The sequence below is a fragment of the Euwallacea fornicatus genome, chromosome 37 (genome assembly GCF_040115645.1).
Source record: "Euwallacea fornicatus isolate EFF26 chromosome 37, ASM4011564v1, whole genome shotgun sequence".
NCBI classification, from domain to species: domain Eukaryota; kingdom Metazoa; phylum Arthropoda; class Insecta; order Coleoptera; family Curculionidae; genus Euwallacea; species Euwallacea fornicatus.
In genome coordinates, this window is record NC_089577.1 from 1,508,009 (window position 1) to 1,532,596 (window position 24,588).

General features: G+C 43.0%; 1 protein-coding gene across 2 annotated transcripts; it reads left to right on the forward strand.

The window, feature by feature from the left end:
• The first annotated feature begins 713 nt into the window (after nucleotides 1–713).
• On the forward strand, nucleotides 714–16,247 carry Ddr (discoidin domain-containing receptor 2). Of its 2 annotated transcripts, none has more exons than XM_066300775.1 (17): nucleotides 714–1,033; nucleotides 6,398–6,503; nucleotides 6,728–6,834; nucleotides 7,006–7,130; nucleotides 7,492–7,639; nucleotides 8,354–8,530; nucleotides 10,279–10,418; nucleotides 10,471–10,772; nucleotides 10,827–11,013; nucleotides 11,383–11,476; nucleotides 12,135–12,213; nucleotides 12,267–12,437; nucleotides 12,550–12,726; nucleotides 12,777–12,869; nucleotides 15,109–15,238; nucleotides 15,288–15,437; nucleotides 15,489–16,247. In XM_066300775.1, the coding sequence occupies exons 1-17, from the start codon at nucleotides 946–948 to the stop codon at nucleotides 15,645–15,647; spliced, it is 2,433 nt and encodes an 810-aa protein (XP_066156872.1). In that variant the 5' UTR covers nucleotides 714–945; the 3' UTR covers nucleotides 15,648–16,247. The 2 variants fall into 2 exon arrangements, with proteins under 2 accessions (XP_066156872.1, XP_066156871.1); XM_066300774.1 differs by having other exon boundaries at nucleotides 716–1,033; nucleotides 6,395–6,503.
• Nucleotides 16,248–24,588: the final 8,341 nt, after the last annotated feature.

Here is a 24,588-nt window from a genome sequence, read left to right on the forward strand (position 1 = left end):
GGCGATGTCGCCTCCAGTGCACACATGCCAAGAAGGCTCGCAATTGAGGTTTTAATTTTACCCGAAGACGTTTTCGGATAATTCTATCATAAACTCTAAAGATCTCTTCAGTTAGCATTATCCTAACCTCTGGAGCATCGTCCGCGCATCGACGTAGGACATCTCATCTAAAACACGTTTACAGAAATTCCTACAGTTGTAACTAGTTAATTTCAGTTCCGACCAATTTTGAAATGAGCAGAGCCCATTTTGCCCACAGCAAGATTTCTGAGATGGCATTAGTGCCCCGGAATCGTGAGGCAACATTCACGCATCAACGCAGCATTTCTTGTATGTGACAGACCGTACTTTTGCCCATATCCTCAAAAATATCCACAGTCCAAACTGCCCAATTCCAGCTTCTGCAAATTTTTAAATGAAGAGTGTTTCTTTTGCCCACATTTAGACGTCTGAGTCGGCATTAGCGCATTTGCGACTTGCGAGGCAATGCCTGCGCATCGACGTATTATTTCTTATCTCAAAGAACGCGCTTTCGTTCACATTTTCCGGAATTCTACTGTCGCTCGGACATTTCTGGATTCACCGTGACTTTCTTCGGCAAACACTTCGTCAGCTATGTCACACGCGGCTTCAGTTGGTCAGGCCCCAACTTAGACCACCCCGCACACCGCTTCATTCCCTGGCCGTAGCACGAAGTATTCCGGAACCAATTCTTGCCCTTCGCGACGATACTCGAAACCCTTAAATTCGCCCTTTTATCCCAATCTTGTTTCGGCAAACAAAACGCAATTTGCCCTAATTTCGCAATTGCCTGTTGCGCACGTACACCCTGTCCACAATCCAGAAGGTCCTTGCGAAGGGAAACGAGTTCAGTGTGACGCGAGCGGCGCGTGAGAGACGTCAACATGAGCGTCACATCGGCGTCCTCGTAACGACGCCATCGTCATGACAACGCGCGGACGCCGTCCGAGTGCCCCTCTCCTACCGGTACTCGTTCTCTGTCTCCTCCACCAGGTACCCGCACTGGAACTTGGTACGTAAACGATGCTGATTAAACGATACTCCAGAGTCTGAATAGTTAACTGGTCGCGGTTATTATAGTCAAACAACCAGTCGGCATTACAAACATCAATAATTAAACTCTGTGCAACGTAATTCGATAACTTGTCTCTAATTAATGCGACTTTGAGTTAGATTGTTTGACATTCTCGGTTTGCAGATCCAATTAACGGCTGCAGCGAATGCATTGCAGTACTGGCCTGCGGTCGCAAAACGAGGAAACCGCCAAAAATGTTAAACCTTCTCTGAAGTAAATTCAAGCAACTAATCTTGCCAAAATGGTGGAGGAAAGGAAAAAAAACGTTTATTTATCGTTAAGAGTAACGTTTGATTGGCTGATGCGTAGATTAATGCACTCCACGTCAATGTTGCGTTTCGTTTGACTTCAGATGACGAGGATGGACGAAAACATTTTCCTCTTTGCAAGACTAAAACTCAGTATTTTGCAATAAAATTCTATGCGTATTTTACATTTTTGCAACGTAGGGGCAGATTTGTTTGTAGCCACTTTTCCATTGTTTATCGACGCTGAATTCTCATTTTCACTGAATATTATTCTTCTTGAGCCACAAAAACTTCGCTTGCTGTGTACTATGCAACCTTAAATTGACCTTTTGACCCCCCCCCTGCCCCTACCCATTTTGACCAATTTAAAAGCGGCACAAAATAGGATAAAAAATACCGTCTTTTGAAGTTCATTTGTTTTTCTTAAAGATTGTGCGCGTCACGGGCAGCTCAAAATGGCCGATTTTTCGAAATTGAAACATACGCCAAGTGGCCCCTCAAATTAGAGATCTTTCAAAGTTACGTTCAATCGTGTATAGCGATTCAACATCTATCTATTCGTTTTTAAGAAAAACAGGCATGAACTTGGTAAAAAGTGCAACACAAACTCAGCTGAATGGCACGTAAACAATGATAAAACTTGTTTGTTGATAGGAAATTGGTTCATTCGATTTTGCGTTCACAAATAGTCTTTAGTTAAAAAAACAGAATTAAAAGATAAATAAAAATAACCAAAGACAATTGTTTGTGAGCACAAAGTCCCAAACGAATCAACTCCCTATCAACAAACGATTTTTTAAAATTGTTTATGTATTATTTAATCAAGTTTTTAATGCACTTTTTCCCGCATTTATATCCCGTTATGCTCAAAGGTTAATGGAGGGATTGTGAATCGCAATATATCATCGAAGGGAATTTTTGAAAGATCTTTAATTTGAGATTTCGCCTGACTCACGTTGAAATTTTTGAAAAATTGCCGTTTTGTGCAAACGGTTACGTAAGCAATATTCAAAAAAATGAACGAATGTTAAAAAGTTAGGGGTGGATTTGGGGGAGGGGGGGTGAAGGGGGGGGGGGATTGGACCCGCACCGTATGAATACGTTTCATAAATCTGGTATTCACTGCAAACGTTTTCTCTTACAAGGTTAAAGATAGGAATGTTCGCCTATAGGAATTTATCGAAAGGCTTCTATAGTTCTTTCAGAAAAGCAATAATAAATTAGCTACAAACCGAAGCGCTGAGCAAATCACTCAGTGTGACACGCGAATGAATATGTAATAAAATCTAATAGATGTAATAGAAAACGCGAGTTAAAAAACGTGAGGGATGCGACGGCGTTTGCGGGGAAAAGCGAGGTTGATGGTGGTCGCTGAAATTCGAAACGTCCGATTTATTTTTTTCGAATACCTCGCACTACTCGAAATTTTGCAAATTCGAAAGCGGCGCATTATTGCACTCACGTCGGGCGAGATTGCTCCAGTTTAACCGACCTAGTGGCTCTTCTCGGACGCCCTCTAGAGAAGGATTTAGTTGCTCCTCCACGTGCATCAATTGTTCTCAGACACTAATCCCGGAAATTCCCGATAAAACACTTCTCTTTTCCAGGCCCTCCAAAGCCACAATCATAAACCAGCATTTACAACACTGCCTCAAATATTGACTCATATTATGTCCGTCTTGTGCAATAATAAAGTACAACTTCAGGCCTATATTCCAGTCTCGCTGCTGCTGCAAAAGGTGCCTTTCCAGGAGTTTGCTGAGCCTTCAATATGCAATAAAGTGGTCGGTTTTATAGGGCCGTCTTTGTACCGCCAGCATAAAAATATTTATTCCCTTCAGGGGTTGTTGACGATGGCGGCAGAGGGTTGATTTCGATTCCAAGTTGCGTTTGTTTGCTCTATAAAATATGAGTTCGTCCAGAGGCGGTGGAAAGGTGAGAATTTACCTAGGTAGGTAACCGAAACCGAGCCTGAATAAAACAGCATTCCTGGAAATTGCCTGCGAGACGTACAGGAATTTCCAGGGAGCTGATCGTTGTTTTCGCGCTGAATTATTTAACTCCGGTTTTCGATGGTTTTCGAATTGATAGAATATCTCAGGGCGAAATGGCGTTAGACCGAAATTGAATGCAGACTATCCGAGGGCAGGCAAAGATTTCTCTCCTGCCAAAAAGAGACTATAACACTATTTCACCCTGGCATTTCAATAAGGCCCTCGGCACTAAAGCAAACGAACTACATCAGAGTCTGTCATAATACGAACAAATTGGCCATAATACACCTTCGACTAATAATTCCTTTGTGCCAAGACGAAAGCCAACTAACAATTCGGCATTATTGCGAAACCCTGTCTGCGAATAGAGCCCTGCTGTCACTTCGGGATTAGAGTTCTGTTGCAGCTTCTAAATGCCATAATACAACAACATCCCGAGATTCGGGAGAGACGTTATTAAATTAATTTCGGGCATTCCTTCAGGAGACGCGGTGCAGCGATGCTGCGCAATTAGTATCCGGGAATTAGAGCGGGATTGAGGAGAGATGAATGTGTGACTTATCGGGGCCCTTTGTTCCGGCTCTATTGCCAATTCCTGCATATTGAAAATGTGTTTGCTGAAGTCGCAGTACCTTCATTTGTCGATATACAGGGGCGTTTATTGGGAAAGCCGAGTCTCGGTGTCTCCTTTCAACTCACCTTTCCATCGCCCGGACTTGGGTCAATCCGAGATAAATTGTTGGACAGAACGCCTCCTATTGCTATAGGGGAATCGGCGTGAAATCAGTCAGCGCCAGACTCGAAATGCCATCAAAGGCGCCGAGGCGGACTACTGTGAGGTGTGTTCACCATTTTGTCAAAATTTCTTTCTAAGACTGATATTTTTATACTTTCGGTCTCAAAAAAAAAAAAAAAAAACAAGCGAAGCTGTAACTCAATTGTTCACCAATGTGTCTTGATGAACTGATAAACAAATAAACTGATACATTTAACGCTATCGAGGAACATCACGGTTAATTTTTTAAACTCAAACTCTTCTGCCTCGGGTGTCAACTTCAACTCCACATTTCTTTTAACATTTTTCGATAAAAAATGTTTTTCTGAATCTAATGGTGTGTGGCAACCATTTTTAACTGGAAAAAAATGAAACATTTCAAAAATGCAAGATCTGTAGCCGTTTACGTCTTCGCTTTGGATATTACGGGTTACGTAACCGTTTGCATCCTCATGGTGCCGTATGGGTGATTCTGTGGTTATTCGCATCTAAGTCCAGTTCATCTTATTGCACTATCTCGCACAAAGACGCCTGGAGGTATGGACGAGTGACGCCGATATCTTACCTAACGAGAATGGGCAAGGTAAAACCGCCCTTAACCATCGGAACCACTTCATTTTTCCTCTTAATTTTCTGCGAGCAGCCATGCTGCAAGTGTGGTTATTGTAAATTCATTTTTTAGTGCAATAAAATCAGTTATTAGTGTTCTTATGGGCGACAATTATCAAGTGTCAATTTAGGCTGAATTTTTTTTTAATGTATAGTGAATTCACAGTTATGCTTGAAGCATGTTTTCAAAGCAGTAGGAACTCCGGTGAAGCAGCACTTTTTTATTCTATCCGTTTTCCTAATAGAGAAACATCTAATCGTAATAAATTTATATTATGTTATACGCATTGGAACGGTTTGGCCCTGTCCCTTTTCGCTGGGCATCGTATGGGCTCCACTTCCCTACGGCGCCAGGCGTCTTTGTACAGCACAATGCAGTGGGATGAGATGGAATTAAATACACGGGATAAACACAAATGGCCCCACGATGACACAAATAGTTACGTGGCTCACAGTGTTCGAATTTTTCAATTTTTTTCGGTGGAAAATTGTTTTAAAATTAGCGTGTCGTAAACCGTCAAATTAAAAAAAATACTTCCAGTCAAAGAAACATTAAAAAAAAAACGGAGTTCTATCGAAAATTCTGAAATCGAAAATGACGACGAATTGGAAAAAAATCTCTGACACTATTCAATAGTCAGAAAAGCATAATTTCATTTGGTTTTTACTTCATCAAAATCCGTCCACGAATGGCTGAATTTTAGCTTCGCCCGTTTTATTGAGAGACCCTGTATTTGACGTTCCTTCTTCGACAGCGAAAATTGTAACTAAAAAACTTGAAATACAGGGTCGCTTTTATGGGGATTTTTTCTCATAATATCAGCCCTCAAAAACCTCAAAACACGCGCTAAAAACAGACTCAAGTTACTTTTGTGACCGGATCATACAAGGAAGGTCGAGTAGTTAGGGATAATGATGTCAGCGGAGCCAAGTAACCCCATAAGAGGGGCTTTTGTCCTTTAGATTGGCCCCCGGTTGGTGTAAATTACGTTTCGAGCTCAAAGGCTGCTCCTTTTTTGCCCCTGAATTAGACGGAAAGTGGATGTGTGGGTCGTTATTTCTGTGTACGCTTTGAAAACAAACTGAGGGGGGGGGGATAAAGTATACAGTGTGTATTCAAAGACATATTATTATGTCTCCCCTAAAATCCCCCACTCGTTACGTCTGTGCGTGCCTCCTACACTTCGCGTGCTCCCTTAATGCACCCGCCAAAGAAAAGGGCCAAGGGAAATGCTGCCTTATAAGCTCACAGACAAATTTTCCCACCTGAAAAACGGCACTTGAAAGCAACGGCAATATGGAGAACTTTATGAAAACATTTCCATAGTTTTAAAGTCCCCATTACGCCCCTAAATTTTAGTTGAAAGCATTGAGCAGAGCTCCTTTTTCAGCATGATCCATAGGGAACTAGGTTGTTTGCTCTATTTAGTTGCTCTGATGGCTCTATCGATATTGCGCTCAAATTTTTTATTGATCCTCATTCGGATGCTTATTAGCCTCAAACACGCCATTCGAAAATTTGCCAAGTACAACTCTAACAACCCTCCAGGCAGTATCGATCATCTCAATAGGTAAACATTCTTTAGCCCTTAAGACGGGCCTCGAGGGGACGTTGTCTTCTGTTTCAAACTGATTGCAGTCGCGCCAGGCTTGACATTTTAATTTTTTCCAGAAGAAGCCTGTTTCGGGCCCTTGGGCCTCGAATCCGGCAAGATCCAGGACTCGGCCCTTTCCGCCAGCACCAGTTATGACTCCGGCAGCGTCGGTCCTCATCACGGCAGGTAAACTTTTTCTTTAATTTTTCTTATGGAGGGAAAGTCTCTCCCTTGGGATCCGGGGAGCCGGGGAGACAGAGGAGGAAAACACACGCTCCAATAGCGATTCCCAATCCGGAATTTTCTTTCAATTTTCCTTGGCGTCGCGACGAATTAAGAAAACAGCGATTGTTTGCTTTTTCGCTTCAATTCGGTTTGCATAGACTGATTGAAAATATTTCTATATGTAGATTGAGGAACAACAAACAAGGCGGCGCTTGGTGTCCGCGCCACATGGTCTCCAGGAATTCCAGGGAGTTTCTGGAAATCGACATGGGACAGCTGCACGTACTGACAGGTTAGTTCTGGGCAATCGATTTTCCTTTGTCTCTCAACAGTTTGGAAAATGAATTTCTCTACGCCTCTGTCTTTTTGTAAACCACTTTCTTGTCATGACTCATTGGTGTGCCAAAGTTTCGGTAACTCCGCAGACATTTATCGGCAATGCGAGACAATTATCTTCTTGCAGGGGTCAGAACCCAGGGCCGCTACGGAAACGGACAAGGGCAGGAGTATGCCGAACAATACATGATCGAGTACTGGAGGTCCAGCATCGGGAAGTGGGTCAGATGGAAGGACCGCACTGGCAAAGAGGTGAGTGACCAGCCAAATCAGTTCATCCAAACTTAATTATCGAGCCCTCAGTTCTAATAAACTCCCAATCACCGAAAAACCACCCCTGCCCAGAAATGCATATTTAATGGAGCGGCGGCCGAAAAAGGGCGCAAATCCAGCCTGGCACAGCTGACGAATATCCGTCCCATTTCCACTTTTATTGCGGATACTGACCTACATACAGCGTTCCGGAAAGATAGCTGTGATGGATGGCCCCACGACGAACGCGTTATATGCCACAGATCTCCGATGACACAAGATAAAAATGCCAGTTTCGAAATATCCCTTACAATGATGCATTTCGAAGCTGCAGCGAAACTTAGAATTTGAATTGTTTCAGCTGCTGTCCGGTAACGCGGACACCTCCACCATTGTGGAACAGACCCTGGACCCACCTCCCATTTGCTCTAAAGTTAGGATCCTGCCCTACAGCGACCACGTGCGCACCGTCTGCATGAGAGTGGAGCTGACCGGATGCTCTTGGAAAGGTCAAGATTGAGCTAATTATTACTTGAAAAGTGCTTTTAAGCGAGCCCTTAAATAAGGCCGATTTCATTACACAAACAAGTGTTAAAACGGCGGTTAATTGATCTCGATTTCAGGCAGCAAATTAATTTGAGCCCTATTGATTTAAAGTCCGTTTACACATTATGCCCTTTGGTCGTCCATAAATCTCTCTGCACCGTATCGCCCTTGGCCCTGTCTGCGTTTATTACCATAATATTATGTGTTATCTCTTCATTCGTATATGTAAATAGAAGGGTTGATGCTGAAGGGCTTCTAATTTATATCATAAGGGCCGCGCTTATGACTTATGTCTTTGCTGTAGTTCTGGGCCCTCGAAATCTTAAGCAATTTCGGTATGGGTTTGGTGAATGCGGGAGAAATGAGGCCCGTATGCGTTTGAGTTTGGAAGAAAATGGGAAATTTGTTACTGTTTGTTGTAGGGGGGATTCAAGGTTGGCCCTTTGTCGATTTAACTAGCAGAGTTCCGTTGAGGGTTAAGGAAAAGTGAGTCGGTAGAGCTCCACGGACTCGTAGTAGTTAGGGCAATCCTCATTCTTAGAAAATTTTTGTTGGAATTTTCCGACTTTTAGACGTTGTCACATACGTTCTTGGAGGGTCCTACCGTGGCCCTAAAGGCCCGATATGTTGATCCCATCCGACACAGAATTTTCGGCAAAAATCCCATATTTTTCTAGATGGCTTGCAGGCTTACAGCATGCCTCAAGGGGTGAAAAGAGGAGATCTGGACCTTAGCGACAAATCTTACGATGGCTCCGAGGAGAACGGCTACCTTTCGCAGGGCTTAGGGCAGCTAACCGACGGGACGCTCGGAAATGACAATTTCAAGCTGGACCTAAAGGGCTTAGGCAAAGGTCTGTAAAGGCGAATAGGGTTTTTTATTATACAGGGTGTTCATTTGACAGACCTTATGTGTTTATTTTTGATATCAGAAAAAAATCAACAACGAGGACGTATATGGAGCTGATGAAAGTAAATTTTAAAATTATTGACAATCCTACAGGGTGTTCCAAAAAAAGTGGCGCGTCAAAAAACCATCAACATTTAAGATAAATATAACATTAGTTCACGCCAAAATAATACGATGATAAATTGAGCTTTTTCACATCTCATTTGAAAGAATCAAGGAAATTTAAGTCGAAAAGGTGATCATTCGAGTTGTTACCGTGAGCACCCTGTATGTATTTGTGGCCAAATAAGTATTCGTGCCTCTTAAAGGTGACTCTATACAGGGTGATTACGACTAAACGGCGGATATTTCATAGAGTGATTTTTCAAGTAGTTTTAAGATCGAAAGTTCTTATAAACTTCTGTCCTAACTCGTTTAGTTTTCAAGGTATAAGGTATCAGAATTGAAAATAAATCACATATTATTTGATATCGTTCGATCTCTTCCAGCTAATTTTACGAAGTTTCGCACCCGGGGGTTTTTCGGGATGACAAATTCCAATTTATCAACGAGTTAATTGTATCTTCTAGAAGGCGCCACAAGCGACCGTTAGGGCACGTTCAAACGGCGGCGACTTTTTCGTGCCGCACTGTATGCTACTTTCAAGTAGAAAAATATTTTTTTCTCTATCTTTTCCGTGTAAAAAAGTATGCTCAATGCCGTCGTTAGAAACGAAGGTTTCCGAGAAACACGCGTCTAAAACTGATCATGCGCGCTAATTATCCAGCTAATTATTGCAGCTGCTTAAAAGTGTCCCAATGGTCTTTTGCGACGCCCTCTAGCAGATGCAAGTGAATCGCTGTTAAATTTGACCTTCCCATCCCAGAAAATGCCGGAATATTAAATTTCGAAAAATTAGCTGGAAGAGATCGTGAGATATAAAAAAATACGCGATTTATGTTTTCACCTATGATATCGCGTTTTTTTGAAAATGAAACGAGTTAGGACACATGAGAAGCTTCTGTCTTATAACAACTTGAAAAATCACACTGTGAAATATTGCACGCTTATTCGATAACACCCTGTATGAGAGTTCATCTTAAAACTTTCAAGATCCAACTCAACCTAACTGGGATACTAATGACGCGCTGCAAATGTCCAAAATTTCTTTTGAAACGTCATAGCTTTGCATCACCGCACCCCAGGATAAAAAAAAAATTGGGAACTAACATAGGATCAACAGAAGATTCCATCACGTGAAACAATGCAGGCGGTGCCATTAAACAAATGACGCTTTACGACTCCTCACTTTTTTTGGGAGACCCTGTAGGGTTGTCGCTAATTTGAAAATTTACCCTTATTGGCTCTTGGCACATCCACATAAATGATTTTCTTATGAGGCTACAAGTACACTCATAAAAGTTCAAGGTGGGGGGGTGGGGAGTGAAACGAACATCCTGTATTATGACATTGCGCTCGTACTACAAATTTCTTAGTCCGAGGGTATGGATTTTTTACGACTTTCCGCAGCATTCAAATGTGAGATTAGATTTTATTTTCCTGCTCTTCGGTCGGTCAAGCGCGCCCCGGAAGACTTGAGGCGGAACACTCCACTTTTCTGAAAAGCAATATATATGCAAATCGTGAAAATTGCAACCGGTGTTTCGCCCCATATCCAGATGTTTATATTAATCCGGTTATGTAACGGAACAGGTTACGAGTGGATCGGCTGGCGGAACGATTCGGTGGGATGGGCGGGAATGCCCCTCGAACTGCTCTTCCAGTTCGATGTGGTGCGCAACTTCTCTGCCGCTCATTTGTACACCAACAACATGTTCACCAAAGACGTGCAGGTATCTCCCATCTCCCAGAAAATCTGCAAAAGCCACAAAAAGAAACTTACAGGTGTTCTCCCACGCCAGAGCTTTCTTCAGTTTGAACGCTCTCAAGTTCAGCCCCGAGCCTGTGCACTTTTCCTACATGCCAGACTTGGTGATGGAGCATTCCAGAAATGTCACCATCAAGCTGCACCAGAGAATTGGGAAATTCCTGAAGCTGCAGCTTTATTTCGCTAGTAAATGGATTTTACTTAGCGAAGTTTCCTTTGACTCGTCGTTGGTCAAGAAGAACTTCAGTGAGGAGCTGGATTTGGAGGCCTCTCCAGAGTTCCCTTTGCAGAGAGACGAGGACAAAAGGGAACCTGCCAGGTATGCGACTCTTCATCGTCTCATTTACCTTTGCTGAGTTGAAGACCGATTAAGGAACTTGATCTACATCGAAGAGTCCTCTTCCTCCACCTCTCATCAGCAAGATCAGCCTCCTCACCCTAACGGCTACATAGGAATCGTCATCGGCATCCTCGCAATGGTGATACTGGTTCTGGTGGCCGCGATCACCCTCATAATCTTCAAATCCCGCAGAAACAAGATTCTTGTAGGAAGCGAGAAGGTGAGTTCAGGTCTTGAAATATGCCCTTTTTAAATACAACAATACACGTATTTCGACCTTATCGCCTCCCCGGAGCTGAACGTGTTAATTTCCGGCTCCGGAAGTGTAGTCACAGGTCCCCGGGACTATTTAGATAGCGAAATGGCCAGGTTAAATCGTCTATTGCCTTAATAGCCGTATCTTTGGATGCGTTAAGAAGCCCTTACCGCGAAAATTTGCGTTTTGCGGTCAATTTCTGTACAGCTAAGTGTCGAGGTTTAAAATAGGGGAGATTAGCTAAACCTCCCTTATGTTCCCCGGCAAAAATGAACGTATTTAAACGGGCTAATGTTTGCCTTTGTGCGCTTAGGGGTTGTGTTTTCTTTGCAGGAGACCATCGGGGATGAAAGAAAGGCCGTTTGCGAGAAGGGCGATGTCTTGATGTACAGCCAACACAGCTCTTCCATATTTTCTAATTATGAGGGTAAGTTCCCTTTCAACCTGCAGACTTGGAGATAAATCACTTTGAAGGACGATGAGGTTTCAAAACCGTCGCTTAGTTCGGGTTATTCGATCGGTAGTTTGCACTAACCAGCAGATGGGTTTTTTCCAGGCCGCATGTTTTAGTGCCGAAGAGAAATTTTACCTGGAGAAATTTCACTTCGAGAAACTGCATGTTTCTTCGCAGGTTTTTTTCTAAATTTAAGGAATCCTCGGTATTTCCTCACGACGCTGCCACCGGTCAAATCTCAGAGCTCTCCTTCTCAGATCAAACATCTCAGATTTCTCTGGCTAAATTAAAATTTACCGAGGGCCCTCATAAACAACTTGTAGGGTAATAACTCTCTTTCCCCACAAGAGCACGCCAACCCCTGAGCATTTTGGCGTCCCGAGGCTGCCGCCATTCCAAACGTTAACAAAGCAATTAAACAGTTTTATAAACCAGGCCAAATCCGCCACATAAAGCGGAATAAAGCGGGACGCATAATTTTAATCTTTAAATTAACTAACAGCTAAGTTAACCGGATGATATATGCACCCGGGGAATAATTAATTTCTTGTTTGCGCGGACCTAATGCCCTCTTTCGTGGCGCAGGCTAATCTGAATTTAAGACCCCCGATTAGTTACTTTTTCGCTGCAGATTTGGTGTCCGAGAGCTACCTGCCCGAACCGCCCCCGGTGCCGCCACCCCCGAGAAACTATCTCTCTCCCTCGTTCAGGTAACTCGTCCTCGAAGATAATCAACACGTTCGGGGTTAATTTTTCCCTCAAGTCCGCAGGAGGACAAGTGTCCGATTAAGGAAGTCTCGAGTGAAAAATTGCGGGTGATCGAAAAAATCGGAAAAGGGCAGTTTGGGGAGCTGCATTTGTGCCACTTGAGCGATTTGGGGCTCTGCGTGCTCTATAGCCTGGAGGATCAGGAGCGCTTGAACGAATTTAGGGGGTAAGCTCTATAAGCCAAAAGAGACTCTAGTCGATATAGGGACATTACCCTAAAATTTCACTCCTGCATGATAAAATTTAACTGCTTATGGCCGCTTTCCAACTGTGCACAGAGAAATTGGCTCAATATCCCGTCTGCAACACCCCAACGTGGCTCTCCTGCTCGGGGCCTCCCTGCAACAGCCCCCTTTCTTCGCTCTGAGGGAGTACGCACAATACGGGGACTTGTGCCAGTTTTTGCAGGATCACGTAGCGGAATCCGCAACTGCCATTAACGCCAGCGTATTGAGGTAAATTCCTCCATTTCGTCCGCTTAAATAAGGACTGTGCAATGTTACAGCTATGGATGCCTGATTTACATGGCCACCCAAATCGCTTCTGGCATGGAGCACTTGGAACTCCGCGGATTCGTGCACAAAGATCTGGCAGCCAGGTGAGCAGAAACTTTCTTAAATTGAGTTATCCAGCTGCGTAAACGAGTGTATATTACACCTAAATGAAAAGGGGTAATTATTTCCGGGGAAACGTACGTTGGACGTCGAGACGTCTAGAGAATTGAGGCCTCGATAAGTGCCAGAAGGAGCGCGGGGCTCAATTAGAACTCCATGTAATTCAATCTACGTACGTCAGCCCATTATTTCCATGAACTTTAATTAGTTTGCTGAGATTTTCCGGGGCAAATCACTCGATTTAATAGCCCGTTGTTAGTAATCTAATTAAATTTTGAAACTGAGTTGTAAAATTGGGGAGTTCCTAATTTGCTGGCCCATAAGGCTGAGGCAGAGTTGTCTTAAATTGCCGAAAATCTAGTGTAAATCTAGCTCGGTTATTGAAAATATGACGTCGCAAATTGCGCCCTAAGGGCCCCTAAATCAAGTTAAAAACTGGCCGCAACGGTTCTGTTACGCCGAGAGAATCGGAGGCCGAAATGTGGAATGCACGGGAGTAGTCTCGATATCGAGACGATTAATTTCAGATATTTTTTTAAGGCAATTACCCCACATGTTTCCGAGATATCGACGTTCGACGGTCGCAGGGCGGGAAAAAGTATACACGTGCCGCCGGATTTTCCTCCATAAGCGCGCAGCCAACGAACCCAAAATCTATTTTCTACAGGGTGGGTCGTGACGTACTTCTACGATGGAACAGGATTGTTAAGGGGAACGTCGCATGAGTATTAACAATGTGCTCGCGTCTTTTGTTGTTATTGCGCGCACAGAGAGTTTCACAGATTTCGTCGGGAAACGGTTATGCCTATAACTTTGCAATGCCGGTTTGCTTATTTTTCATTTTCCGGTGAAAAACCACACTGCCGCGTGTCAGCAATATCATGTACTCGGAGTTAAAACAATCCAGGACCTCCGTCAAAAAATTTAATAGGTTTTTCCCAGATTAAAAAAAATTACCTCGTGTGCGAATTTTCGAAAAATCGACGTGCACATTTACCAAACGTTGGGTGAATTAATCGTAGCATCCAGTCACCAAATGCGTCACACTCTCCATTGCTTCGGAAAAACGGCAGTTTACGAAAACGGTGGAATTTCGAATATTTAGATATAACCTCCATAGGCCTCAGAGAGTTCCATTTTGGAAATATCATTAATCAATAATGGACAATAGTAAATTGCGAACTTTCCAATTCTTGTTTGAGCATTTCGAGTCGCTTTCCGACAACGGTAAAAATAAGTTTTCTTTTCTCCCGTCATTTAAATTCGAAAATGTGATGTATATCTTAAATAATTTTATCCATTATGATTCCATTAAACATTGCAGGGTCTTGGGTTTTATTTATTAAGTGCAGTATCTGATATCGAAATTCAGTGTGTTCAAGATAAGGAAGGTAGATACGCCCTAATATCCAAAACCGTGGCATGTGGCTTAACTTCGCTTTTTAACAAAGCAACAAAGAAAGCGACAAATTTGTCGACTGGTTATAACTGTTAGTTTGTCTAACCTTCGGCAAATGTCCATAGCGCTTTTCCAAAAATTCGGACGCGGGGCGATTTTTTGGTCCGGAAAAGACCTATGAAATTTTCTGAAGACGGCCCTGGATGCTTAAAATTACGAATGCACGCCCTTACTCACACCCAACAATGTACTCTTTCACAGGTTAATAGAAGAAAAACAACTTGGCATTACAAAGTTATAGGTAAAACCGTTTTTAGACAACAGGTGCAAAGCTGTATAACAAAATATAAAATAATATAAAATATAAAAAGTGCTAGTAACTTTTTAATGGTCCTCCGATGTTACCCTTAGTAATCCTGTTCCATGGTAGGGCCATGTACCGTTCCTCATGGCTCATCCGTTACGAGAAACCAGGGGCGCAATCAGGAAAATTTGAAAGTCGTAAATCAAATAATTAGGTTTTCGGTTCGTTTTTTTTTTGCAAAAATACAAATTGAGCCTTTCGAGGAGCAAATTAAGCCCTTCAGCTGTCAAATTTCGCAACTTTGAAGCAAAACCCGGCCATATTTCACGGTTAACGCCACTCCGCATGGCGCATTGTTGTGCTTTGGCAACAATGACGCATCTAATCAAACAACAGCGGCAAAGGGCAATCGACTGGCCACATCTGAGATTAACTGACACGTCGATGCCCTAACTCCCTGCGAAGTTTATTAATGAACTTCGACGGCCATTTGCATAATAAAGCCGTGGGATTTTCGCAGGAACTGCCTAGTCGGAAAGAACTACGAAGTGAAAATATCGGATTTGGGCCGACACAGAGAGGTGTACTCGCAAGACTACTGCCCAGAGGGGGTGCCCCTGAGGTGGATGGCATGGGAGAGCGCCCTTTTGGTACGTTCCGATAGCCCTCACGGTCCGGTGCTTTAAGTACGCGTTTCAGGGCAATTTCACTAGTAAAAGCGACGTGTGGGCCTTCGCCGTGCTGATGTGGGAGATTCTCACCTTTGCCAGAGAGCAGCCCTTTGAGTGCTTGTCCGATGATAAAGTGTTGGAGAACCTGGCCCATTTCTATCAGAACGATGGAGAGTATGTAAGTGTCTTTCGTCTCGATGTGAATTCCCACTCAAAAGTTCAAAACAAGGAGTTCTTGAATGTGCCCCACAACTGCCCCAAAGAGATCTACGACCTGATGGTGGAGTGTTGGAACCGAAACGAGTCGGACAGGCCCGCATTCAGGGAAATTCATTTGTTTTTGCAGCGCAAGAACTTGGGCTTCGAGCCCACCGAGGAGGCGCACTGACAGAGGCTTCAACTGAGGCTTCTGAACTGCTACGACAATAATTATAAGCTCGTCAGTGATATGTTGAGGATGCTCGAAGGGGCGAAGTGAAGGACTTGGTGCCTTTTTGTTCGGAGATACTCCATTAGTGTGTTCGAAAAGAAAGAACAATAATAGAGTTATGAGCTAGTTATAGAGGGAGCCATTTTGTTGGAGAGCCGCGAGGCTTGTAATGATTATTTAATGTTGCGTTTTATCCGCTCTCCATGCAAAAGTTTCCATTGTGGCACGGTTATATCGATTACGTAAATTTGATTTCAGCTAACGGGGAGTTTTAGCCCTTTTACTGTACATACTTTTTATACGCTTGAATTGTATGAGAATCGTTTGTTTTACAGTAGTGAACAATTCAGAAAAGGAATTCATTCATATCATAGTGCCGTAGAGTGAAAGCCATAATATTTGTATAGAAATCTTGCCCTTCTCTCCTTAAAATGAGAGGCGTTTCTACCATTAAAATGGGCTTCGATGCAATCGTTAACGTTAACCATCCGCGCTATTGTAGTTGAATAGTGATCTTTAGACCATTCGGACCAATGCAAATAAACATTCAATAAGTGATTACTGGTTTTATTCTTTTCCTTTAACCATTTAACCACAAAACTCCCAGATGCCGATGGGGCCCCATGCAGCAGACAGCATATGAGCGATTGAAGACTCTGTCGGTAACGACCCCCCACACCTTAAGTTCCCCCATCTGATGCGTCTTAACGCAGATGGTTACCTTGTTGGAAAATGTTTGCTCCAGGGGCCGAAAGACCCGTGGAACGTGCATCCAGATTGTCAACTCTGGTCACCGCCCTCGCAGTGCTCCCTGCTTGGGCTTAAAGACCGTGACTGGAAGTCTTGCAAGGTGGGCACTTTTGAGGCTCTAAAGGCGGATGAAAGCTTTAAATTAATTTAAAAAATAATTTTTAACTGAAATTATTCATTTCGCACAACTGAAAGTTGGAATGCAGATCGCTAACAAATTATCAAAATTTTCAATCAGACCCGGGTCCTAATTAAATTCGAAATCCTCAGATTTTCAGAAAGGTTATAATTGCGCTCGCAGGCTCTATATCCCCCCAACTGTTCTTCCCCTGAAGTTTGCAGAAAATTCTCAAACGAACAAAATCAATTATGTTTCAATAACCAAGTTTTAAAATTTTTTTGCTACCTTTAGAGGCTCTATCCGCATGTAAATGTTCCATGTTTTAGAAGTTTGAAATTCTCTTTGCGGAACTTCGAGTTTAGATGGAAATTACTGGTAAATAAATGATCAAAATCTTCAATCAGACCCGGACCGCAATTAGATTCGAAATGTTAAGGCATTTAGAAAGTTTTTAACTGTCCTTGGAGACTGTAATGCACCTAAATGCTTAATGTTCTATTCTTCTGAAATTAGCATTGTAGAGTCTGGTATTGAGGGATTTATGTTGAGATTACTAGAAAACAAATTGTTGAAGTTTTTAAACGGGCATTTCCGTACGAAACGAGATGTTACCTAAGCTGTTCGAGAGCATTAATCAGGTTCAATGTGCACATCGCCATTAGAAGATTTTCTAGGGGTGGAATGAGCAGAACTGCAAAATGTGCTTGGATATAGGGTATAAAACCTTCATAAAATTGTTCATCTGCTGAACTAAGCTTGACCGTATTTAAGTAACAAATCTTTACAAAATGGCGAACTTCGGATCTTTTGCGATTTTAAGTCCCGCGGACTATGAGAATCGTTCCAGAACGGATATTTAAGGTGCGAGGGCCTCTGAAAGTCCAGAAAATCGTCGAGGTCGGCTTCGCCAGTGCACCTGGGTCGGGTTCCGTTTTGACTCGATTAAAAATACGAAGCTCAATATGGAGACAATTTATGTTCGAAAACATTCAAGAACATTCCGGGAGGTTCACGTTCTTAATCCGTCTGCGACAGCCCTCCATAAATACACCAACTTTTTAATATTCGCTCCGTCGTTGTAACATTTTAAAACGGCGGTAATATTTTAATATGTCCTTAATAATAAGGGGGGGATAATTCGGCAAATCCCCGGAGGATTTGGCCGTCGAAGTAAATTCGCCCAAATTTAAAATATGAATACGGCGGGATTTGGCAAACATAATGATATAATCCCGCACGGTAAGCAGCCTTAATGCCTCAGAATTAAGGCCGAATATAAAACGGTCTAGCGTTTCCCGGATTACTGTCGTCTAACTTGCCCGGAAGTTGGTTTGTTTTTGCCTTTATTCGTCTGAAGCCCAAGGAAAATGGAAGGCGGATATCGCCGCTAAATATAACGGGTGATCGTTAAAAAACCTTCCAAGTAGGTGGCGAAGCGTAACTGCCGGACGTTGATTGAGCAATTTACCATTTACCGTCAATTACCGAAAGACGAACCGATCTCCGACGTAACTCCGATACTCCAACGTCCGCTCGCGGTCCTCTTTGACGGGCGCTCTTCGTCGTTCGCACAAGCTCGTACGATGGTCCGGATGTACCAATATTTGAATAAATATAACAATAATCGACGCTGTGACCTATTTTCCATCGAAGAAGCAGCAAATGCCCATTTTAAGTATAGCGCGACTCAAATTTAATACAACAGACAAGCGAATATGGTCTCGTTAATATGCAAATATCTTCTACCGATACGTGTTACATTCCTGTTTGAAATGCTGCTGCGATATTCACACCGACAGAATTTCCAGGTAAATGGTAATGAGCTTTACCTGATAGTAACGTGTGTATGTGGAGAAACAACAATAATCTTAGTCATAAGTAATTGTTTCCAGAAAAATTGAATATTGAAAAACTCGCGACCCTCATCGCCCAATAGAGTGCAGCGATATTGTATTTCAAGCTATAAATATTTCGCAATCTGAAAGAGGCGAGATCTATTGGGGAAGAAAACCTTTTGCAATAACATGATAAGACATTTTATGTCTTTTGGATAAAGAGTTTTATTTAAGAAGGCAGCATGTTTGTGAATATCTCAAAAGAATTTATTTGCTGTAGAATCATACCCACTTGCGCCGACAAATAAGATACCGGGTGATTCATCGGAGATCGGACGTGGCAAAACCCGAGATAGGGGACGACGAGATGCGACGGTTCGACCCAATATACTTTAAACCAATGCTGCGTGTTTCAGAATTACAGAGCGTTAGGGGTTGAACTTTTACCTTAAAATTCCTTAAGGACTCCCTGCGTGCTCGTAGCATCGACTAATTGGTGTATTTCTGCTTTGTCAGATGCCAGGTAAGAATTTTGATCTTACTTCTACGTAGCTGCCAGAGGGCGCTGGTCGCAGCTTACCGCTTCGAAAACAGGCCTCCTCGTCTAATCCCGACATCTCTGTTCGTTCACGAAAAATTCGCCGATGAGTTAACTCCTGACGTGCGATTTCATATCTTCAAAAGCGACGGAGGCATGCGACACTGTAAAAGATGGTAAATACCGCTTTCCAGTGGTGTTTTTCTCAGAAATTGAGGCACCTTTTCGAACCAATCAATCAATTCGATTGACGATCAAAGTTTGAAAGTGGCAAAAAACAGCTATTTCCCCACTTTGACATTTTCGAAAAAAATCAAAACTCGAGATGGGCCGTTCATCGGTCCGTTGGACTCGTATGGGTGCCGCATTGACCGTGGACACCTCATTGGCGCATTGGAAAGGTACTTGGTTCGAGCGGTTCGCAGCGTTTGATAGAGAGCTTAGGGGCAATTGATTTGAGATATTTTGAAGGCGCTGACCCCCCGTATCCCCGACACATTACCAGGTATACCGGTGTGGAGTGAGCGTCAGGATATTAATGTCTCGATATAGGGCATTTGTTGTAAACAAACCTCTTTTTTTGTTTGCTTGGTTGGTGTGCAAACTGACAAACATATTTAGCACAAATCAAGTCCTCGAGCAAACAACAATATATTATTTCGTTGTGCCAAAAATGTCGAATTTTGTACCACGAAATGATGATTTGCGGAAAGCATTAATTTTTTCTCTTTCATTTGAAGAAGAGTGCTGCAGAGGCGCATCGCATGTTTGTCGAGGCATATGGTGATTATGCTTTATCAGAAGCAACATGCTTCTAGACGGTTTCATCGATTCAGAAATAGCAATTTTGATGTGCAAAATGAAGAACGTGGCAGACCACCAAAAAAGTTCGAAGACGCCGAACTGCAATCGATATTGGATGAAGATGACACTTTAAGTCGAAAGCAAATGGCAGAAACGTTAAATGTTGCACAACGAACAATTTCTGATCGTTTAAAAGCTATGGGAACCACCCACGAGCGTGGAAAATGGGTGCAGCGTGAATTGAATGAAAGACAGATGGAGAACCAAAAAATCACCTGTGAAATTTTGCTTCAAACGCACGAGAGAAAATGAGTTTTGCATCGAATTGTTGCTGAAGATGAAAAACGGATTTATTTTCGAAATCCTAAACGGGAAAAATCATGGGTCGATTCGGAACAACCATCGACATCGACCGCAAAACCTGATCGATTCGGCAAGAGGGCAACACTGCGTGTTTGGTGGGATCAGAAAGGTGCGATGCACCACGAGCTTTTAAGACCTGGTGAAACCGTTAATACTGTTCGCAACCGACAACAATTGATTAATTTAAACAAAGCATTGATCGAAAAACGATCAGAACGGGCAACAAGACGCGGGAAGGTAATTTTGCTCCACGACAACGCACCTGCGCACAAAGCAACACCGGTTCGGGATACCATCAGAACGCTTGGCTGGGAGTTGTTATCCCGTCCGCCGTATTCGCCAGACTTGGCTCCTTCGGACTATCATTTGTTCTCATCGATGGGACGCGCATTGGCTGAGCAGCACTTCGATTCCTACGAAGAAGTAGAAAATTGGGTGTCTGATTGGTTTGATGCAAAAGAGGCACATTTCTATTGGCGTGGCATCCATAAATTGCCAGAAAGGTGGTCAAAGTGTGTAGAAAGCAATGGTCAATATTTTGAATAATTTTTTTTTCTTTCTTTGTTTAAAATGGCGTTTTATTTTTGACAAAATAGCGCTCATTTCATACCGGTAGACCTGGTACGTCTTAATAGCCGACATCTCGGTGACGCACGGAACAATTTCCCTAAAAAATGGCTCAAATAATTAATCTTCTTGGTGCGCTCTGTGACCCTGCGTCAATTCGCAAAATCTCCTTTGGGCTCTGAGATGCGAATGGATATGAAATAGTATTTGATTTTCTTGTCATACAGATTTTCGATAATATTCCTGCTTCGATCAAACGTAACCTTATCAAAGCGGAAGGACGCGGATTTCAATCTGCGAACGGCGCTAAGAAGAACGTCGATCAGATTCACGGCAGTGGGCTGAATGATCTCGGTTACGCTCTTAGGGAAAAGTAAGTGTATCGGTACAGATGATCACTAATCGGAATTACCGTCCGTAAAGTAAATTTAGAACTTTTAACAGCCCGTACACCAGAAACTAATGGTTTTAGGACTGAGGTTAACACGAGTCAATCGAGTTAAAAGAGGCTCTCCACCAAATGGTAGAGTCCCGTCACTCCGACCTGGCTCGCACTGCACGCATTTAGGAGGGCGGAGGTTTGTTGTAGAATTCCCGGCCCTCATCGCCCCGTAATAATAAGAAATTTTTATTAAGTTTTTCTAAATCTCGAGTCATTAGGAGGTAATAAAACATCGGGAAAACTTTATGGTGGAACGTGCTGTAGCTGCATTACGTTCCATAAAAATAGTCTCAAGATTATATGTTGAGTAAAGTTTGGTATTATAAAACTCGCACCTTCATCATCCTGCCGAAACCTAACTTTTATAGAAAACCATGAGGAATTTCGTGAGTTAATGTACCACATTAAAGGTTTTTGGGCAAATGCATGCCTGCTCATAAACAAGCAATAATTTGCCAGTAAAGTGCATTGTACCCCGACACGAAGAGACATTAGCCCTATCGGCATGATGGATTCCGTCAGCATATTTTGGCGCGCGACGATATGCTAAAAGGAAATTAAAGATCCGGCGATAAACTGTAACGGCCCTGAGGCTGCAACTTAAGATATCGGGCACGTAGTGTGAGATTAATAAGGGGAACTTTTCTTTTTTGCCCGACTATCGATCCCCCGTTGGAAAAATATGAACGCGCCTTTGCCATCAAAATTAATTAATTCGTCCCCCCTCGGCCCACGCACCCCGCACATTTTTGGCCTCGCGATGGTGAAGAAATCCGGGGCTAATTTTCACCCTCTATTTAACTATTCGGCAGACAAAGGGGCTGCGACCCATAGATAAGCGGCGCCACTTTGAACAACAAACTCCGAGAAAAATGCCCCGAATTCCTCGCGCAACTCGCACGAAATAATTTATAACCGTGTAAGCATAAATAAAATTCCTCGGAGAGTTGAAGTTATCTGGAAAGGGGAAATAACGACAAGTAGATAGGGCAGCGTGTGAAAATTCCTGCGGTAAGTTAAAATGCCGCCAACCTTTGTCCTTTGATGCTAGAGGGAGATTAACTAATTTCTACACAGAGGCGGAGCGAAAATTGGTCAAGGCTTCTTCTTGTTCAAATGGCGAACGCGAACGTGACGTCCCTTTTGCACTCGGATATTTATCGTAATTATGAAAACATGCAAAACTAAGACGTCGGCTCCGCCACTGGCAAATTTAGAATTCCACCGACTATCGTCGATCTTTTGTGTCGTATCCTGACCGATTTACCGGATCATTAACTATTGGACCCCTCAGCGGTTTCGGAAAGCTTTCGCCAGAATCGCTAATAATATTTCGGGATCGATAGCGGTCAAGGCATCAGTATGTCCATTATAAGCCAACTGACCGGAGAGGCAGTCAATGCATGTCCGGGCCGGGCGTTTCGGTCCATTATGCCAAGATGACGCCTTTAATAGATATTTATTCGTGGCAATTTGTCCCTTCGTTAAGTCTTTTATATTCCTATCGTTTTATGTTCTAAGCCGTTTAATACCGGGGGATGCAACTCCGCTCCGTCTAATCCCCCGCTCTGAGCTCGGATTAAAGTATCGGTCAGTCGAGTCTTAATCCGTTTGACGTCTCAGCTTGGACGGTCACTTTTTGGCCCGGTTCCTATGCAAAATGTCGCAAACGAGTACTTCGGAAAAATTCTCGACAATTCTAAACGCGATTTTGTTATCCGAAGGGTTAAAATTCCGGGCCGAAATCTGGGGAGTCGAACGTGGCTAACTCATAAGTCCGACATTAGTGAGGCTTTAGGTGAAATTTTGTTAAAATTGTTGGTTGAATGTTTACGGAACTGCAAGCTGAAAATTCATGACGGTCTGGAATTTCTGAGAATTTTAAACACGGAGTTGTAGCCCATGAGTAATTTAGTTGCGCCGCTACTTATTTATTTACTTTTTTTGTTAAACGAACTCCCAGTTGATATTTGCGGATTTGCAAACGAGTTCGGAGCCCGGTCCGCGCTACGGAACGGGGGCACAAAATTTCACTTATATCAAATCCCACAAAAGCCACCTTCCGCGAAAAAAATCCACTCGACCTCGTGTGCGTCCTAATTACCAAACCTTGCCGGACATCGGGCCGGACTTGAGGAAAAAAGGGCCACTCGAATCCGTCCGATGGTGGCGCGTTAAAAATAAAAACTTTCCCCCTTTTTAAAAAAGCAGAGCACAAAGAAATAACGCCCGCGCTGACAGCCCTAAAGGGTTTTCCTTGAGAGGGTTTCAATATTTGTCATTCGTCGTTTGACGAACTCGACTCGAATACTAAGGAGACCTTTTTATTTTATTTTATTTATGTCGATTCCACATTTGGCACCGGGGAATATTTTTTATCCCTTTTGAAGTATTGCCTCGAGTTTGCCCTGTCGGCGAAAGTTTATTGCGATATTGACTTTAAAGGGTAAAACCGCACTTCTATAGGTGCAACGTCTCCATTGCCTTCACCCCCTTCATCCTCTACAAACCTTACTGCTCGTTCGATTGAAATAACATGTGTTTTAAATAGCCTCTTTTATATTGGAGAAACTACCCTCTGCGATCGCACGAGGAAACGTATATTTGCCAGGCTGCATCGGGGATAAAGCTATACAGGGGGGTTTCGAGACTTCACGTCGTGGAGAGCCGATAAATCATGACAGCCTTAAGGTTTAGGCTGAAGTCCCTAAAACAGCCATAACATCAATAAACAAATTGGGGCTTCGCCTAGTCAGGCTGGAGCTATGCTTACTCACTTGAAACTGAACAGACTTACGAGTCGCCTGGGTACATAGCGGAAGCCCTAGGTACACATTTGATTGCATAGAGCAGAGTCAATATAGAGCAGCCGTATACCTGAAATTGGAAAACGGAAATTCCGAATTGATTGTCCGAAAACTATATTTTCTTTCCTGTTATACGACAATATCGAACCGCAGGCTGAGGATGCTGTAGGTAAATTCGAGCTCTCCAGTTAATTGAATGAGTTGGCCTACGTCTGTGTGGGTCAAATGAGGAGAATTTGGTATATTTATGGAGAAAGGTGCGCCTCATCCATATAAGAAATCCCTATGAAGGTCCCCGAGGCAGCTCGTGACGAGAATTCCCGAATGTGTCGTAAGTGTGCAAGTCACCCCTCATGATAAATGTCAGTAATGGAAAAATAATAACTGAATGCGTATGGGGAACGCCCCCGTAACTCCATGGATAAACATCGCTGTTGTCGAGCACTCACACACACGATTTTTCGGTTTCCGTCGTAAATCTTAATCGTACTTACGGGGCTATAAATTCCCTCCCTGTCACAGCTATTAGCTGTTTACAAGATGGCATTTTTAATTCAGTTTCAGGCCCAATTTATAAACTGCGAACGCAGACTTTAGCCCCCCTTCCTAATAAATAATCAGCGAGGTCAGATTTAACAAAGCGGCTCTAAATTTAATTTTTACCCCGCGCTT

Coding starts and splice junctions, on each gene's coding strand:
- Ddr (XM_066300774.1), top strand. CDS start 946: ATGACAACGCGCGGACGCCGTCCGAGTGCCCCTCTCCTACCGGTACTC. Junction 12,214..12,266: donor TATCTCTCTCCCTCGTTCAG/GTAACTCGTCCT, acceptor TTTTCCCTCAAG/TCCGCAGGAGGACAAGTGTC. Junction 12,870..15,108: donor CACAAAGATCTGGCAGCCAG/GTGAGCAGAAAC, acceptor GGATTTTCGCAG/GAACTGCCTAGTCGGAAAGA.